This window comes from Danio aesculapii, chromosome 12, assembly GCF_903798145.1.
Source record: "Danio aesculapii chromosome 12, fDanAes4.1, whole genome shotgun sequence".
Lineage (NCBI taxonomy): Eukaryota > Metazoa > Chordata > Actinopteri > Cypriniformes > Danionidae > Danio > Danio aesculapii.
Genome location: NC_079446.1, coordinates 25,295,390 through 25,307,991, shown reverse-complemented (window position 1 = coordinate 25,307,991; position 12,602 = coordinate 25,295,390). Strand labels below are relative to the sequence as shown.

Sequence of the window (12,602 nt, the reverse complement as noted above, 5' to 3'; positions counted from 1 at the left end):
CTCAAAGACGTCACCTTGTACCGCCCGCTACAGACATCCAATCTCCACGCTGGAATTTACACAAGGATTTCATCGCCGTGACACAACTTTTAATTTTTTTTTTTCAAACCGGAAGAACAAATTTGCTTAAAAAAATGCAAAAACAACCAATTTTCACTTTTTTTTGTGAAATACAGTATATGTGTCCTAATAGTGTTTTTAGCTGAGTGGGCCATATATATGTCTGTCAACATCTCAGATAATGTGTGTTGGTGTTTCGTGACTCTTTAAGTACATGCATATCAGAACCTTGAATCATTAGTATAGAAGCAGTGATTAATTGTTTTAAATGGAAAAACTTCAAGCCTCCGATATTAAAAATGTTCAAAAACAAAAAGCAGCATCAGAATTCCAGCAGAAATACCAGAGAAAATAATGCATCCACTATTAGAAGAACCAGAACTAGAACAACATTGAGATTCGCGGGATGTACACGGCCTGCTTTAAAAGACAGAACTGAATAGCTCCAAATAAAGTGATTTAATTTCTCAGATTTCCGGGGGAAATCATGCTCTGCTTTTATTATCACCCCCCAGACATGAACAAAACAAGTTCCCAGACAGGAACAAACAACAGGATAAAGCGACCCACTCATTTCAGACAATTGCTAGAAAAAAAAATCACCTTTTGATTCGAGTCAATAATCATTCCCTAAAATTCCGAAATCTCCTCTGAGCTTGAGTGCCTCAATATGACGTGAATGCCACTGGAACAAGATCGTAATAAACCCAGCCATGGTGATTATCATAGATTACTTCGGAGGCTCACTTTGACGTCCTTGTAAAAGATTGTAATAAACAAATATTACTTCCCCCTCCCCATAATCTGTTATGTAAATGTTTATCTCTGGCTTGACTTGTTGGCCCAGATTTGGCCCAGTTTCAGATGACCAGGCTATAGGCTGGGCACAACGCTAACAGATGGCAATGATAAATCCACTGGAATGTTCAGCTGTTAGTCCGAGAGAGAATATTCTGGAGCAAGTTGAGGTAATAATCCTCTGCTTGGCTCCAGAAACGCCGCAGCTGCATTGGAAATGACGTTTAATCTCTGCTGTCATTTGTGATGTGTAGGTGATCTATAATATAACAGATCTTGTGTTTGTTATATGAAGATTAGGTGTAGTGTTAAGCTGGAAGCTGTTGATGAGGATGATGGTGAAGATTATAATGGTGAGTGTTGGTGGTTTTAGGGACGTTCTCTGCGGGAGGGGGCTGTTCGTCGATTGCCGAGGCGCAGTTTTGCTGCTGCCAGTTTCCTGGATGAGGACACAGTGGATTTCCCTGATGAACTGGACACCTCTTTCTTTGCCAAGGTAAGACTGACTCCAAAACCTGCTGTGGTTTACAGTCCAGACTATTACAATGCTGCCACCCAGAGGTTGTGTTATGTACAGATTATTGAGCTATTTTGTTGGTCATTGGATATTCTGATGAATCAATAAGTATTTTAAAAATAAAGTGTAAAATGAGCTACTGCATCAAGCTGTATATCAAATATAGACATGGTGCTGCCAAAACTTTGCCATTGATTGATTGTATTCCCTTCTTTTTATGTTTACCTTTGCATCACCTGTAACTCAAGACACATTGAAGATATCTTTAATATACAGTCCATTTAGATATTTTTGAACACACTTGTCTAAAAATGAAAGCCTGAAATACAAATAATGTTGAAAATAAAATGTTTGTTTTTCTTTCTTTCCAAACATTTGAGTTTCACATATATAATTCTTCCAAAATTTGTGTTCCTTAAACTCTAGAAGTATTAAAGATACCCTAATTAGATTCGAAATGCTACTTCCTATCAAAATCTCAGTTTTCAAGTCATCATAAAATTCATTCCTTGGAATATTTAGATCAATGAGACTCAATATATACATAACCCACGTATGGTTTTGACAACAGACAGTGTCTACAGTTTAACAATTTGCTCAAGAAGCCATACTAAGATATAAATACAGTTGAAGTCAGAATTATTAGCCCCCCTTTTAATTTTTTTGTCTTTTTAAAATATTTCCCAAATGATGTTTAACAGAGCAAGGACATTTTCACAGTATGTCTGATATAATTTTTTCTTCTGGAAAAAGTCTTATTTGTTTTATTTTGGCTACAATAAAAGCAGTTTTTAATTTTTTAAAATCCATTTTAAGGTCAAAATTATAAGCCCCTTTAAGCTAATTGTTATTTTGATGGTCTACAGAACAAACCATCATTATACAATCACTTGCCTAATTACCCTAAGCTGCTTAGTTAACGTAATTACCCTAGTTAAGCCTTTAAATGTCACTTTAAGCTGTATAGAAGTGTCTTGAAAAATAACAAGAAAAATTATTTACTGTCATCATGGCAAAGATAAAATAAATCAGTTATTTCAAACGAGTTATTAAAACTATTATGTTTAGAAATGTGTTGAAAAATCTTTTGTCTGTTATACAGAAATTGGGGAAAAAAATAAACAGGGGGGCGAATAATTCTGACTTCAACTGTATCAATGTTTATTGAGCCATACAAATGAGGAGTACAAAAGAACAGTTTGTTGAAAACCAAAAAAAAGAGGATATTACAATATCTGCAATACTTGAACTTAAGGCATTCAGCTTCAGGGAAAATGTTTAATCTGGCATCATTGGTAATGCATCATAGATTGATAAAGTCAAAAGACTACTAATAGAGCTTCTAATTCTGTGCAAAATGAACATGATGGTGTTGCTATCTTTCTAAATCATTTTACTTCCCTTCCCTTCCCAATTTGCCTCCAAATCTCAGGTGAACTATGATTTGACCCCTTCTTTAAAATAGGGCATTTTGCAATACATATCCATCCATGCCTTTTAATATTTTGCCTTTCATCACTAACGTTTTTTTGTCTTTAAAATGCTAACAAAATCCAAAATTTGAGTTGATACAAAGTGACCATATTCCTAAATTATCATAAAATATGTTCACTACCAGTCAAAAGTTTAGGTCATTAGGATTTTTAAATGTTTTAAATAAGCTTCTCTTGTTCACCAAAGCTACATTTATTTAATCAAAAATACAGTACAAATTGTAACATTCTGAAATGTTAGTGCACTATAAAATAACTGTTCAAAAGTAGTTTATCATTTAATTTAATAGTTCATTCCTATGATATTACTCCAGTCTTTAGTCACATGATCCTTCAGAAATTACTCTAATATTTATTATTACTACTACTATTATTATTATTATTATTATTATTATTATTATTATTATTATTATTATTATTATTATTATTATTATTATTATTAATGGTAATAGTAATAATGACTGGAGTAATAATTTCATTTGAAACTACAAACAATAAGAAAGCATTTTTTTTATTCAGTTTAAATAAATATTTAACATAATAATAATTTAACATTTTTTTTATATTTAATAAGTCCCACCCAGATGAACATAATCATTTTCTAAAATAAAAAAAAAAACATGAAAATAAATGACCCCAAACTTTTGACTGGTAGTTTATATATTTAAACAACTAGTAGTTTTAATAATAATTAACTATTCAAACAGAAATATGAAGAAAGTATAAGTTAATTAGCCATGTTGTCTATTTAGGATGGGGTTACCCATGAAGAACTGTCCACATACGCAGACGAGGTGTTTGAGTCCCCTTCTGAAGCTGCCATTAAAGAAACAGATGCCAGTCGAGCAGGAGATGAGCGGGACCTAACGGGCAGTGCCCTGGAGAAGACCGAGCTGGAGCGGAGCCATCTGATGCTGTTAGTTTATGATTATATTGTTAACATTTTAAGAAAGCTAGATATTTAACAATCTAGGCCCATATTCACAAAAGTTTTATCTTAGCATTCAGAGTTCTCCTAAATAGCAGTGACATTTTTCACCAAGAGTTTTTCCTTTCACTACAACAGCGGGGGAAATAAGGTTGAACATGTGACTATTTTTCTCAGAAAACATATTTATAAAGGTGCCAATGACTTGAAATGTTCACCAGATGTTGGTAACAACCAAAGATATCCATATATGCAAAGAAAACAAATCTAATTAGTTTACCAATTAAGTTATGCATAATAAACTGGAATGACGCAGGGAAAAAGTATTGAACAAATGAAGAAAGGGAGCTGTAGAAAGTCAGTCAAAGCCCAGATTGCTGCTGAAATCTCTCAGTAATTATTCAGCAACCCTCTATCCCTCATCATTATAAATTAATATTCTTTGCTTCAGTCCAACATCTACATTATCAGGATGATGAAGATGAAAGTTGACATTTCAGCAAGACAATGATCCAAATCACAGCCAAGAAAACTCTCAAATAGTTTCAGAGAAAGAAAATCAAGCTGTAGAATGGCTCAGCCAATCACCTGACTTGAAGCCAATTTAAAATACAAGTTAAAGATCAGATTTGATAGACGAGACCCACAGAACCATCAAGATTTTTGCAGTTCATGTCACTTTATTCTTCAAATGAGAGGTGTCTTTAAACTACCATCACCAAATAAGCCTTTTATTTTTTATTTGCTTGTTTATTTAACAGGGACAATACACTTGACATTGTTATGCAAAGACAACCGATGTTGCGTACATAGGGAATATAGCATAAAGCTAATTTGTAGCCCTCGTCCCTGGTTAGGCTTTACATTATTCATTTATCCATTTTCTTTTCGGCTTGGTCCTTTTATTAATCTGGGGTCGCCACAACGGAATGAACCACCAACTTATCCAGCACATGTTTTACGCAGCGGATGCCCTTCCAGAAGCAACCCAACACTTTGGGCTTGTCGGGGAAACCGAACCACCAAGAGGAAACCCACGTGAACACAGGGAGAACAGGCAAACTCCACACAGAAATGCCAATGACCAGCGACCTTCTTGCTGTGAGGCGAATATGCTAACCACTGCGCCACCGCCCAGCTTTACATTAAAAAATAAAAAATAAACAAGAAAAAAACACAAAACAACAAACGTACAGTATATACAGAGCCACAAACATAAAATGTAAGTCAATCTGCATACTAAAGAGACATGTAAACCTGACCAATCTGAAAGAATAATACTTAATGTTCACATTGCTGTAAAGATTTCAACCATTCTTTCAGCTTTACAGAAAATACTGGGAGTTCTGACTGTATTTTTAAATCAACAGGCATGGCATTCTATAGATATAAACCTTTCACTGAAAAAGATGGCTGATCCATGATCCCACTTACTGCCCCTCTAGTCTTTGCCTCATCACTGCTGATTTTATGTACAGTACCAACTCACAGACTACTTTAGGGGCAAAAGCATATTACATAAAGCATTAAATACGTTTTAGTAGTTTAGTACTTTCTCCTTGTGTCATTCTATTGTTATTACACATAACTGATTATTAATAACTAATAAATAACTTTTCTTCTGAAGCAAAGATAACAGATGAGGTTTGGTCTTAGTGATTTAGGAGTCCTCTTTACTGCTCCTGACCCTTCACAAATTTGGGAGCTAGCTTTAATGAAAAAATACATTGTTTAAAAAAGTTCAGTATTACATTTATGGACTGAGACCCCCATTCATTTCTATGATTTTCTTGTTAATCTAAAGTTATGAGCCTTAAAGGGATAGTTCACCTAAATAAGACAATTCTTTTATCATTTGCTCTTCCTCCACTTGTTGTTTGAGTTTCTTTCGTCTGTTGAACACAAAAGACGATATACTTAAGAGTGTTGGAAAAAATGGCCATGGACTTCCATAGTATTTCTTTTATGGATGTAAATAACTGTTCAGAATATCTTGTTATGTGTTCAAGAGAAAGAAGAAATTCATAAGTTTTGAACCACTTAAGTGTGAGGAAATTGGAAGGAAATTGTCAATTTTTGGAAGAATTTGCCCTTTAATGAAATCTTTCTGTTTATTTTTTAATTTTAAGTTTTAAAACTTGAGTGTGAGTAAGTAAAGAGGATTTTTTTACATCTTGAGGTTGAACTATCCCTTAGAGATTTTGTGAATACTGATTACTGTATCTCTGTCTCAGGCCTCTGGAGAGGGGTTGGCGTAAGGCAAAGGATGGTGCTCTGGTTCAGCCTAAAGTGCGCTTACGGCAGGAGGTGGTGAGTGTAACCGGACAGCGGCGTGGTCAGCGCATTACCGTGCCTGTTAAGAAACTCTTTGCCAAGGAAAAACGTCCTTATGGGCTTGGCATGGTGGGCAAACTGACCAACCGCACCTACCGCAAACGCATTGACAGCTATGTGAAGAAACAGATCGAAGACATGAATGACCACAGGTATTTACCACACTGTTGCTGGAGCTCTTGCAGACATTGACTATTGTGATAACATATGTATAGGTGCAATTATACAATTTGTGATTTGAATTAAAGGGATAGTTCACTCAAAAATTTTAAATGACCATTTACTCATACTCAAGTGCTTCAAAACTTTTGAGAATTTTTATTTTCTGTTGAACACAAAACAAGATATTCTGAAGAGTGTTTGGGAAAAAAGCAGACATTGACATCCATTGTAGGAACAAAATGTGCAATGGAAGTCAATGGCTGTTTGTTTTTGTTGTTGTTTAACAGAAGAAAGAAACTCAAACAGGTTTGGAACAAGTGGAGGATTAGTACATTTAATTTTTGGGTGAATATTCCCTTTAATTCTAAATGTCTGTACAGTGTGATGAATTGACGTTTTATCCTACAGGCCTTTCTTCACATATTGGATCACCTTTGTTCATTTGTTGATTACTGTCCTGGCGGTTTCCATCTATGGCATTGCACCAGTGGGCTTTTCACAACACGAGACTGTTGATTCTGTAAGCGAAACCATGTTCAATTGGTTTTGTTACAAACCGTGCTTGTGTTTAATGTGGTATATAACCTGTTATATCATCTGATTTTAGGTCTTACGAAACAAAGGGGTTTATGAGAACGTCAGATTCATGCAGCAAGAGAACTTCTGGGTTGGACCAAGCTCGGTAAATATATCTAATGCATTTAAAGGGACAGTGCACTCAAAATATTAAACGTATTCATTTTTTATCACCCTCAAGTGGTTCCAAACCTTTCCTAATCAGGGGTGGCCACAGCGGTATGAACCGCCAACTTATCCAGCATGTTTTGATGCCCTTCCGCAATCGTGCTACCCATTGCGCCATTGTGACGCCCTCCAAACCTTTATGAGTTTCTTTTTTCCACTACCCCTGTCTTTCCCTTTAACAATCCTGACCATTTTACAATTGTTTTAATATTACAATAAAGTCCCATTAAAGGTGACTCGGTGGCCCAGTGGTTAGCACCGTCGCCTCACAAGATGAAGGTTGCTGGTTCGAGTCCCAGCTGGGTGAGTTTGCATGTTCTCACCGTGTTGTCATGGGTTTCCTCAGGGTGCTCCGGTTTCCTCCACAGTCCAAAAACATGCGTTACTGGTGAATTGGGTAAAACAAAATTGTCCGTACTGTATGTTTGTGAATGAGTGTGTATGGATGTTTCCCGGTACTTGGTTGCAGCTGGGAGAGCATCCGCTGTGTAAAACATATGCTGGATAAGTTGCCGGTTCATTCCGCTGTGGTGACCCCTGATGAATAAAAGGACTAAACCGAAGGAAAATGAATAAATGATTAAGTCCCATTAGAAAACATTTATTAGTGAATTAACTAGTACAGAAATAACCAACTAACTAAAAAATTAAGCAAGGAGTATGACACTTATTACAGTGTTTATTCATCGTATAAGTTAGAAAATAAAACACAGTACAACCTTTTCTTGTTAATGCACGTTATTTCAGGTCCATTAAATAATATTAACAAGCAAATTGATTTTAATAATGTATTTATTTATGTTTAAATGTATTTGTTTTCGTTTTTGTTAACTAGTAATATAAAATAGAAACTACAATTTGAATGTGTTGCTGAAATTTTAAGCAATTTATAAATATGCTAAAACTATAATTTTTTGATTAATATTATTTATAATAATTAATATAGTTTTATGAATAACATAGGAAATAAACATTTTATTAAACAGTTGTATTCATTAAAATAAGACGTTCATTTTTAGCAATAGAAAGATAAAAAAAACAGAATATTAATTTTAAACATTTTTTTTTCTGTTTCTCTTGATATTTCCTGTTAATTAAATTTTTTTAAAATATTTTCTCCCAACGAATTAATTTGGGTGTACTATTTTTTGGACTGTGATGGTACTTTTTAAATTTATTTTAATTTATTTATTCATTTTTTATTATAGTTAACAAAACATACAGGCTGAAAAAACAATATAATGAAATATAGCAATTCAACTACCCCCATCCCACTCCCCAGCGGTCTCTTTAAACTGGGGTATCCAATGAATAGAAGTTAACAGAAAAACAAAAACAAAGTGCAGTATCACGTATCAATTATACAAAATAAGGCTAATGTTGGGCTAGAAGTTTTTTTTTTGTAGAAGTTAAGCCAGCCAACAACTTTTTGTAGCTTGGTGAGATTCAACGTAGAATCATCATTTAGTAATAGAATGGAAGAATTCACCAGTACAGGATGTTCAATCATTTTAGATAAGATAACACGCACCCGGCGATGCGGTGGCGCAGTAGGTAGTGCTGTCCTCTCATAGCAAGAAGGCCGCTGGTCAGTTGGCGTTTCTGTGTGGAGTTTGCATGTTCTCCCCGCGTTTGTGTGGGTTTCCTCCGGGTGCTCCGGTTTCCCCCACAGTCCAAAGACATGCGGTACAGGTGAATTGGGTAAACTAAATTGTCCGTAGTGTATGAGTGTGAATGAGTGTGTATGGATGTTTCCCAGAGATGGGTTGCACCCGAAAGGGCATCTGCTGCGTAAAACATATGCTGGAAAACTTGGCGGTTCATTCCGCTGTGGCAACCCTAGATTAATAAAGGGACTAAGCTGAATAGAAAATGAATGAATGAATGAATGAATAACACACACCTCATTCCAAAATGTTTGTACTTTTCCTCATTCCCACATTATATGAAAAAAGATCCAAGCTCCTGGTCAGGACATTTATCACAGAGAGGACTAAAGGAGGCATTGATACGATGTCTTTTGAGTAGGTTCTATGACAAAAGTTATAGTGAATGAGTTGGTGATTGGGATTTTTTTGATATTAAGTTTTTGTTGTTGTTGTTGTTATTGTTATATTTGTTCCAGTTTGGGCTTTATAACTGACTCTTCTGTGTGTATGGACAGACATATTATTATAAAGCATTTTATAGAAAATATGAATGAAAAAGATATTAACGTTTAATATGTTATATTAATAATTATATTAATATATAACTAATTTATCAGCTAAAAAATAAAATAAACACAGTTTGAAATAAAAATGAATAGTACAATAGTGTACAGTAACACTAGAAACGCCATAATCCAACAGTCAGTTGTTGTGTGTGTCCTGCAGGAGGCGCTGATTCACCTGGGAGCAAAGTTTTCCCCCTGTATGCGACAGGATGAAGAAGTTCACCAGCTCATCCAGCAGAAGAAGGCCAGCGAGAAACACTCAGCCTGCTGCGTCCGCAATGACCAGTCTGGCTGCGTTCAGACCTCTCAGGAGGAGTGTTCAGTCAGTTCCTGCTTTGACATCACGTATGTACTTTAATATGTCCTCTCCAGCTATATTTAACCAAACGTCCCTGTAATGTTCTCAGAGCACTCTGGCATTATGGGTAAAGTGGCCTCAGCACTCAAGTGCTCCAGTTCTAGGGGATAACGTGCGTCAGTACGGCTCCGTGTGCCATCAAGACCCCAGGTATATTTGTAATCCTCTTTACTTTTTTAAGCTATTCTCATCTTCTGTTGGATGAATATTTATTCTGTGTATTAATAATGTTAGGATTTGTCTGGAGCCTGCCTCAGTTTCTCCTCACGTGTGGCCTGATGACATCAGCAAGTGGCCGGTGAGTGTGAAGCTGTGATCAGTATCACCGTGCATTATGTAGAGTGCCCAATATACAGTCTTATGCAAAAATTTGAGCACCCCTTCGTGACTGCATAATAACATGCTTTTTCTGTATAAGAGAAGATCGCAGTGAAATGCCATTCGGTTTCTAGAGAAAGTTAGATTATGTCATGTTTTTCAGACAGAAATATGTAGTGTAGCAGTATTGAGATGTGTGAAATTTAATCGAAACTGAAAAATAGTCTATGCAAAAGTTGGAGCGCCCTCTCTTTTGTGTGGATTTCAAAACCTCTAGTAACGTAATGTTGATTGATTACAACACAAAATTGATATGAGTGACTTGTAGCTGATTGCTAGCTGTGCTTCTCCTTATTGTGAACCTGAAAGTAGCAAGAGGGGAACCTCAAAATAACTTCCTAATGATCTGAAAACTAAGATAATTCATGAACACGAATTAGGAGAAGGATGCAAAAAGCTATCACAAAGGTTTAAATACTCTATCTCCACAGTCAGAAATATAGTAGGAAAATGGAAGGCCACAAGAACAGTTCTGGTGAAGGAAAGATGTGCTAGACCAAGAAAAATATCTGAAAAGCAAAGGAGAAGAATGGTTAGAATGGTCACAGACAAGCCACAGACCACCTCCAAAGAGCTCCAGGAACATCTTGCTGCTGATAATGTCATTGTACATCAGTCCACAGTCCAGCACATGTTCACAAAGAACAGCTGAATGGAAGGTGATGCAGAAGAAGACTTTTCTGTATTCTGCCTGAGAGTTGTTTGAGGTATGCAAAGGCTCATCTGGACAAGCCTGAATCATTTTAGAAAAATATAATGTGGACAGATGCCACAACCATAGGCGCTTTGCATGGCAGAAAAAGAAAATAGCATTCCAGGAGAAGAACCTGCTCCCTACTGTAAAATATGGTGGGGGCTCCATCATGCTGTGTGGATGTGGGGCAAGCACAGGTACTGGAAACCTTGTCAAAGTTAAAGGCCACATGGATTTCACCCACTATCAGCAGATTCTGAAGAACAATGTTCAGGGATCAGTCAAGAGGCTGAAGTTACGGCGGGGTTGGATGTGTCAGCAGGACAATGACCCAAAGCACAGTTTCAGATCCACCAAGGAATTCATGGTCAGACACCATACAATGTTCTAGAATGGCCATCTCAGTCCCCAGACTTGAACAACATTGAAAATCTATGGATTGATTTGAATAAGGCTGTTCCTGCTCTGCACCCATCAAACCTGACTGAACTGGAGAAATTGTGTAAGGAATGATGGTGCAAAATGCCTTCAGCACGAATTCAGGGACGTTGGGGTGCCCAAATTTTTGCAATAAAATTTATGTTAGAAATAAAATGTTGCTTTTTCTCTAGGGTATAAAATATATCCAAATGAATTTGCTGATTTGAAACGCCAGCAGGCTTTGGCTTGCAATTATGAAAATTTACGGGTGGCCAAACTTGTGCATAAGCCTGTAAATGAGTACACCATTCACGGATGAGACATTGACGGGTTTCTCTTTTAAATTCATATTTTCTATAGGATACTTTACATTAATATATTTGTGTATATATTACATTAGATTAAATTAGATTTGTTAGTACCACAGCCAAAATTGGAACTAATTTAACAAAACTGCTTAAGATAATGGTCCAAGAATTAGTCCACTCAAATTGATTTAATAGCGGAAAATGTTAAATTAAATTTTTATAAACAGAAAAAAATCAAGAGAAATAAAGCAATATATAAAATTTAGTTAAAGTTTATATTTTTCTTTTTACAATATTTAGTTTGAATTTAAATGTATTGTCTTTCTATTCCTAATGTTGTTAGATGACCACCCTCTTACCTTAATGAATATAACTGTTTAATAAAGCTGATTCGTTCAAATGCAGAAAAATATATTATCTATATTCACTGTGAAATAGATTAAAAAAATATACGTTTTCAAAATGGCGTGTACTCAATTATGCTGTGCACTGTATAATTAGCACTTCATTTTTATGCTGCTATACTAGTGCTTGGCAATATAGCCAGTAATTTATCACAATTTAGTAAATAATCACAATCAGATCAGTTTTTATCAATATTTCTCATGGTAGATGTCAAATCTAGTTGAAAGGTAGAATTTGGGTGAAAGTTGCAGTTTCAAAGCATAGTTTACCCCAAAATGTACTTGCTATTTACTCAGTGGTTCCAAAAACTTTTGAGTTTCTTTATTCTGTTGAATATAAAAGAAGCTATTTTGAAGAATGTTAGAAAGCGCTAACCGTTAACTTCCAAAGTAGCAAAAACAAATACTATGGAAGTCAGTGGTTACTGTTTTTCTAAACATTTTTCGAAGTAGCTTTATTTGTGTTCAGCAGAAGAAAGAAACTCAAACAGGTTTGTGATGGGTGAGTACATGATGACAGAATTTTTATTTTTGGGTGAGCTATCTCTTTAAACGCTTCTATTGTCAAAGCATGATGCTATGTTATCAGTTCATGCTCCGAAATGAATAACACGTACAAAAATTTTGTTTAAAGGGATAGATCACCCAGAAATAAAAATGTACTTGCCATTTAGTCACCCTCAAGAGATTTCTCAAAACAAAAACACAAAAAATATATTTTAAAGAATGTGGGAAACTGGTAACCATTCACATCCATTTGAACTATACCTTTAAATATTTTGATTTCAA

General features: G+C 35.4%; 1 protein-coding gene across 1 annotated transcript in view; it reads left to right on the top strand.

Annotated features, from left to right (window-relative positions):
* rhbdf1b (rhomboid 5 homolog 1b (Drosophila)) overlaps positions 1 to 12,602 on the top strand; it is an 80,256-nt gene that overhangs the window by 56,308 nt on the left and 11,346 nt on the right. Inside the window, exons 6-13 of the mRNA XM_056469820.1 lie at positions 1,232 to 1,354; positions 3,621 to 3,784; positions 6,031 to 6,282; positions 6,701 to 6,812; positions 6,900 to 6,974; positions 9,412 to 9,573; positions 9,659 to 9,759; positions 9,844 to 9,907. Of these exons, the coding sequence (XP_056325795.1) occupies positions 1,232 to 1,354; positions 3,621 to 3,784; positions 6,031 to 6,282; positions 6,701 to 6,812; positions 6,900 to 6,974; positions 9,412 to 9,573; positions 9,659 to 9,759; positions 9,844 to 9,907 (1,053 nt within the window). The remainder of the gene's footprint in view (positions 1 to 1,231; positions 1,355 to 3,620; positions 3,785 to 6,030; positions 6,283 to 6,700; positions 6,813 to 6,899; positions 6,975 to 9,411; positions 9,574 to 9,658; positions 9,760 to 9,843; positions 9,908 to 12,602) is intronic.